The 7,398-nt window shown below is 34.0% G+C and overlaps 1 protein-coding gene across 1 annotated transcript in view; it reads left to right on the top strand.

Moving 5' to 3' along the window:
* The window catches only part of LOC117120814, a 19,714-nt gene extending 14,819 nt beyond the window's left edge, over positions 1–4,895 (top strand). The window contains exons 8-12 of the mRNA XM_033265889.1: positions 167–304; positions 1,149–1,283; positions 2,155–2,303; positions 3,332–3,491; positions 4,261–4,895. Of these exons, the coding sequence (XP_033121780.1) occupies positions 167–304; positions 1,149–1,283; positions 2,155–2,303; positions 3,332–3,491; positions 4,261–4,320 (642 nt within the window). The 3' untranslated portion in view covers positions 4,321–4,895. The remainder of the gene's footprint in view (positions 1–166; positions 305–1,148; positions 1,284–2,154; positions 2,304–3,331; positions 3,492–4,260) is intronic.
* Positions 4,896–7,398: the final 2,503 nt, after the last annotated feature.

Here is a 7,398-nt window from a genome sequence, read left to right as displayed (position 1 = left end):
AGGAAATGTCCGATTTGAATGATTTTTTTACCATTTTATATCTATTATTTTACTCTCTAACACTGTATTAAGAACTCAAAATCGATTTTTGCAACGAGTGACTGGTTTGGCTTGTCTTTGCCACATATACTTACAGTTATTTGTGATTTTTTTTTTCTTAATGCAGGGGTACCAGTCATCAAATGTTGCGTACATTGCTACACAAGCTCCACTGAGCAACACATGCGCAGACTTCTGGCACATGGTTTGGGAGCAACAGTCTCGTGTCATTGTCATGCTTTGTACACCTGATGAAATTGGCAAGGTGAGCTGTACATCATGAAATTGATGAGTTGAATATTATACAAATAATGAATGTTTATGAGCTTAATGGGAAGAATATTGAAAGATTGACTGTTCCATTCCATTGAATGGAACAGTCAGTCTTTCAATGAATGAAAATATTCTTTCCATTTTTTAATTGCGAGATTAAAAAACATTAATTATTTGTTTTATAACACACTAAAATAGATTTTTGTCATTTGATATTTTATGAAAAATATCTTCCTGTTTTTCTGAATGGAGAGTCTTGTTATTTTATACTTTATGAAAAAAATCTAACCTTTTCTAAATAGAACAGTCTAGCGTCTCTTTAACCAATCAAGAGATTGTGTTAGGTTGAAGTCATGTCGTATCCTAAGCACCGTACAAGGTCAAAAAAGGATGAACAGAAATAGCATTGATGGAAAAATATTTCCATGGTGAGTGACAAAATGGGGTAAATGTCACGTGATACGAAATTCACCAATCAAATGACAGGGATCTGTTTAGGCGTGTTATAATATCATTTATTCTGTAATGAAATGGATCTTGGCTAACATCTCTGGGATGTGTACTAGCGCTGTAATGGCTTCTGTCTTGAAACTTTATAAATAGCTATATAAATTAATCAAAATATATCATAAATATATTCAAATTTTTTCCTAAGCCTGACAGACAGGTTTCTACAGTACTGTATAAACTACAACATTACTCTAAAATGTTCTTAGAATGGTTTGCGTTCTGTTTCCTCTTTTGCCGAAAGACAATTAATTGAAAAAAAAACCTAACTAATTCTGCGGTAGAAATATTTAGCATTTTTTTATCCTTCTTCATTTCTAATTCATCAGAATTTGCTGCAGTATTGGCCAAAGAATCGTGGGATGGAGGGTGCTCTTCTCTTTGGTGATATACTTGTTAGTTTAGAAGAAGTGACCTCCACTGAACACCACACAGTTTCAAACCTTGTTGTCAAAGATATAGAGGTGAGATCATGACTGTGAAGTTTAAATCAAATTTTATTTGAAAATATGTATGATGTGCCCATTTATGGGCATGATGATGTCATATTACACCCAAATATGGACATATCACATTACATAAAGATAGTGTGGACTAAACTAAAGAGTAAATGATTAGCAATGGTCAAATCTTTTATTTAACCCAATTAATATTCAGTAACAAACACAATCTGAGTGAATTGGATTGGATTGGATTTATTCGGTGTAAACACCAAGGATAGTACACGAAAGTCTAGAAGAAGACTTATTTCCAGTGGGGTCCTTCTGGTGGTGATATGGCAGTACACGGGAGACAATCCCCTCCTCTTTTCCGAAGATTGTATTGTGTTCTTTAACGTGCACATGGGCCATAAATGCACACGGAAAAAAAGGCTTAAACGTCTCGTTTGGAAGACGGTGCGCTATTGTAACTTGCATTTTAGCCCTCCAGCTGAAACACAAGGAGAGGCAGTGATGGGAATTGAACCGGGGACCTAGAGATCTCCCCGGTTCTGCACACACACAGTGTCAGCTACCACCAGATTAGCCGACTGAGCTAAAAAGCACAAATGGTATTATTACCATTTATGTATGCATACCCTATTGTTCTAATAATTTTGTATGGGCCTTACAATGTACAATGATATTCAATACAACAAATTAAATTCAATACAACAAATTCTTCTGTCTTTTTAGGACTGAGAATTTACAGTGTTTAACTAGAACATATCCAGGAATAGGTTGTTTGTTCAAAATTTAAAATTGTTGAACTGACATTGGTGTCTGAACAGAAATGGTAATGTGTATTAAACTCTAATACAATAGCAACTCCTTGTTCATGTTTTTTTCCATTTAGAAGAACCTATGTCGACCAGTTTGCCATTATTGGTTCAGTAGCTGGTGTACTCAAGGGGTTCCTAGTAGCCCCGCAGATATCACTGGCCTCCTGTTACACATACGGGAAAGTACCACTGAAAACCAAGGACCAATGGTAGTACATTGCAGGTAAAGTTCACCATAACTTTTTAGTGTATGGTGTTTTATGACTCCTTGTAGTTCTGCAGATGAGGCTTGACCTGTTTGCTAACATCATGTGCATTATGCTTTATCATAAGCAACTTCGAACAGTCAACAAATGCTTGTAGATGTAAAATATGCCAACTACTTTACATTACAAATGAATTCAAATATTTCACAAGTTGTGCTCCTGTTGGATTATATTTATTTGGTGTAAACACCAAGGATAGCCCACAAAAGTCTAGAAGACTTATTTTCAGTGGGGTCTTTCTGGTGATGATTAGGACCTGGCAGTACACTACCCCTACTCTTTTCCGAAGAGTGTACTTCATTCTTTAACATGCACATTAGCTATAAATGCGCATGGGACCAACGGCTTGAACATCTCATCCGAAAGACAGTGCACTATTGCAACTTGCATTTCAGCCCTACAGCTGAAACACAAGGAGAGGCACCGATGTGCATTGAACCGGAAACCTAGAGATCTTCACGGTTCAGCACACACACAGTGACCACCACCAGATTAACTGACTGAGCTAAGCTGCTCTCATATATATATGTATTTATCATTAATAACAGTCTCTTTGAAATGTGCAAACATAATGATAATTTATCTATTTTTTAAACACAGTAAAAAACTCAATCATCATAATTTAATTGTTTAACCTTGGAATATTTGTTGAGATTGAAGAAATCTTAAAATATATGACAATAATCAATATGAAACAAATAATATCATCATTCAAAAATTCTATTAATTTATGTTTTTATCTTATTGTTTTATGTACTGTACAACTTGTAAAACAAGTACATAGGCACTAAATTAATTATGGCATATAGAAAATAAATCGAATCACGGCCAATGAAGAATACCAAAATCAGGATGTTTACATTATTGACAAGCATAGAAATGTTGTTCAAAATGAATAATTACATAAGGTCATGAAACTTTTTTAATTACACCTTTATATAAGAGATTTAAAAAACGCACTTAATATGCATTTGTTCTTGTGTAGTGATGGTGCAGGCCGTACTGGTGCGTTAATTGCCATAGACATTAGTATGCGTGAGCTGGAGGACACTACACATGTTGACGTGCCACGGACAACTTGCATGGTGAGGAGAGCTAGAGGGAGTGGTGTTGAGAATGCCCTGCAGTACAATTACATTTATCAGGTGAGTAACACAGGCCTACAGTACTGTTGAATTTTATTTGTGAGACTTTTTTTTTATAACTTTTTTAACAAATACTATTTTTTTTAGATTGTGGAGAAGGATAAAAGATAAAAGTTTTGTCATTCGGTAAAAAACAGGTCTGCCAAAACCATCTTGGTAGAGGGGAAAATAGAAATTAAATGTTGACAAATAAATGAAATGAGTGAGATAAAAAAGTATTGCCTTAGGACCTTGCTCGAGATCCTACAACAGTTGTAAATAATGTGATGTTGCCATGTAAACATTTCATTATTCCAATTGATAAATACTTTTTTTAATTGTTATAAAAGAGTTTTCATGGTAGCAGTTGGCATGATAAAATAAAGTTATGAAAAAATGTCCATATTTTCACAGCAGCGTGTGTGTTAACATGCCAAAATTTATGTTTATTTGAAATCATTATCAACAGGTGTTGGGTTCACCAAGCTATATATAAAAAGTCTTGCCCTGAATTGGTTTATTGAAGAAATTCCAAATTTTTAATGTATTGATGTTTCAGTCATCCTTAGACTACTAAACTACAAGCAATATCAAAACAGTAGCAAATGTATATGAGTAACAGAATTTATGGATGTTCAAACTAATTTAATAACTTATATTAAATTGTCTGTGCAAAGCAGTGTTAGTTGAACTGCTTAATGGTAAAATAATATTGGTTGTATTCTTATATTTAATTTTTGTATCAACCAGAATTTTCCAAATTTGAAATAAATTTTTTTTTCCACTATAGGCTTTGTATGACTACTCTCAGAGACTGTCTCGAGCCAATCAGCAACCAGCAGGATGGTAACCACGGAAGCCAGTTAAAACTAGCCAACAATCAGAACTCTTGAGATGTCAGCACAGTGAGAGATAGTCTGAATAGAGGGATTTCGAGAGCTTTTGTTGGATTTGTAACTATGACTAATGATTAGATACAAAGAGAAAGTCTTAGATCTATCTTCCAAATATGCTTACAACCTGGTAAGGATATTTTGTAAAGGTCAATGTGAATTTGAGTACCTTGAAGCCCCTTAAGTTATTCGGCAGGGGGCCAAGCTCAGGGAGCAAGTCTACCTATAAGTTTAGGCTGATTGAATGCGATGACCTCAAAATGGTCTTGGCTATTTCACAGAATCTTTATGTGTGAATATTCCAGCTATTTACACACTGTTTTCATTTTTATGCTAAACAACAAAATACAAGTTTTATTGGTTTTTTATGGACTTCCCCACATTGAAAGAACTTTATGTAGTCTATGCAGTAGCAGGACTGTAGAACATTGAGACACTAGTGGAGGTAAGATAGATTTATGAATATAACTATTTGTATATTGAAAGAGTTGTTAATTTAATTGATTTTTTACATGAATTATAAAGCATAAATTTTCTGAAAGAATCATTCCATGTAATTATTAAATTGAAGAAATTATTTTTAACACTTTTGTTTACAGTATATTGTGCTATATATATTAATATAAATGTGTTTAAATACCGTTAATAAAAAATAATTGATCTTGAAAATATAAAGAGCTACTGTATTAAAGTGTACTAGTTTTGTATTATAAATAGTTCAAATAAAGGAGTTCAAATTCTGATTCATGCAAAGCTTTGTCCACACACTAAGTTCAATGTGAGAGATATCTCTGATACATCTGTATATTGTCATGGGTGATTTCATATCACACCATACCATATATGGGTAAATCACAGGTACTTGTCACGTTCTGTATGTTCTTAGACCCCATGGTCTAGGTCAAAGTTCTACACACTGTAGGTCGTGTCCCACCAATGGGTCAGCAAAGTATTTTGGTGGATAACGGAGTTGACAGAAATCATTGAAAAAAATTAACTAGCTCTAGTCTGCCACTATCATTACATCCGCATTAATATACATGAAAACGTGTTATTTTGTAATCATATTCAGTGTTAAACTTGACCATATAAAACAGATTTGAATAATTAAAATTTAATAATAATAATAATGACATATTTGGTAAAATAATAAAATAGACTAAAACCAGCATGGGTAAAATACACTAAAATGAAACATGTTGGCACAATATAAGCACAGCTGTAAGCACAATATAGGCCTAGCTCTTCCCGACTTATACTGAAGGCTATATCTGTGCTTAAGTGGTCAGTGGTTCACTAAACTTAATTTTGAATATCACATAACTGGGTCGACGGTATAAAAGTCTTGGGTAACACTGATCGAGGACATTTCATTGTCACTTAAAACTAGACAGTGTGAACAGAGCCTTGGGGGGGGGGCACTTATATGGGCCAAGATGCCCGATGGGGGTGGTAGGGTGTGGAAACCAATGGGCCGACTAGAGCCTTGGTCCAGTCCTGGCATAAAAAATCCTTAGAATAGTTTTTTCTTGCTTATTGTGCTTTTAAACCCAAATATTAGGGATTGACAATCAAAATGATGTTATTTGGATAGGCAAGTTATTATTTTTTAATTTTTGGCCTGAAGACCGTCATGGCGTCGGTCGGGGGTTGGGACCAGGGGCCAGATTTATCAAACTAGAAATCAGCTTAAATTTGTCTTAAGTCCATTTTTTTGCTTAAGTCAAATTTATCCATATTGCTTTAGCTTAAAATTCCTTAAAATTAGAAAGTCGGTTCTACGTTGGCACCATCTAAGACGATCTTTAAGCCAAGATTGGGTAATAAATCAGCTTAAGATATTTATTAGGGACATCTTAACTTTTTTGACATAAGACATTTGCTAAGCTGAGATTGATTAATCCTGGGCCAGGCCTGTGTAACAGGGAGAAATTCCCCCACACCACTGGTGCCACCACTGATCTCAGGTAGACGTACAATGTATCTTCCATTTAGAGATATACTGTCTGTTTTAAAAACTAGAGTTAATAAAACTATACAGTATTTGCTAATTTTTCAATTAATTTCCAATTTAGAACAATACAATTTAGTTTTTGGCACGGATTTACAAATGTTACAAATGTAGCAATTGCATTTTATTCGTCAAGTTTCTTAATTCAACACAGACATTATGTCTAATGTAAAAATAGTATATTTTTTATTAAATACAAAAAAATGTTTAAAAATATGTTTTACATGACCATGTGTTTATCATAAGTTGGAATGGTTGTTACAACGGTGGCAGTTCATAAGGTTGACCCTGGGACCCTTGTCTCAAAGTCGGGCTCCGGAGGATAAAAATCTGTTATGTTTGTTACTGATCTTTTTCCCCTAGTTTTTAAATATTCAAAAATCTGTATCTCATTAACCACTCACAAGTTTTTAGTCAAATACAGGTCTCCCTCTAATTAATAGCCCCTCCAATTAAACTTTTCTGTGGTCCTGAATTAACAAATGTCTTTTATTATTCTAATTCAAGAAAGTGGCTAAGAGCTTGGAAACCCCGGTCCCAAAAGTGGTCTTTAATTGGAGAGAGACCTGTATGCTTTTTGTATCTTAGGAAAATCAGTTGTATACAACATATCAAATTTTTTTTTCCCTACGGAGCCTGACTTTAAATTGTACCTGTATTTCTCATGTGCAAGGCACTTTATCTTCCTTTTTAATTCTAAAAAAAAAGATCAATACTCCACAGGAAGTTTAAGTTACTTATTGTGAGTGATTGGTATGGTCTCTAATGAATAGAGAATATTCATGTTAAACTATTTGAGATGATGGTCGGCATTTAATTGAAAATATATTTAACTATTATCATCATCTGTCCATGTTAAGCCACCATGTGCAAGTTGTGCCAGTGCAAACTAATTGAGTACTGCCTCTTTAATGACCCATGTTTTTTTAATAGCTTACACTGATTTTAAAGGTGAATTTGCAAAGATACTAATAAGCAAACATGAATTAATATTATATAATTGTGCTTCAAATGAACAGTGCCC

This window comes from Anneissia japonica, unplaced genomic scaffold (assembly GCF_011630105.1).
Source record: "Anneissia japonica isolate Jap-2015-1 unplaced genomic scaffold, ASM1163010v1 scaffold287965_len1858130_cov191, whole genome shotgun sequence".
Lineage (NCBI taxonomy): Eukaryota > Metazoa > Echinodermata > Crinoidea > Comatulida > Comatulidae > Anneissia > Anneissia japonica.
The sequence above is the reverse complement of the archived record's forward strand: the minus strand, read 5'-3'. Positions and strand labels throughout refer to the sequence as shown.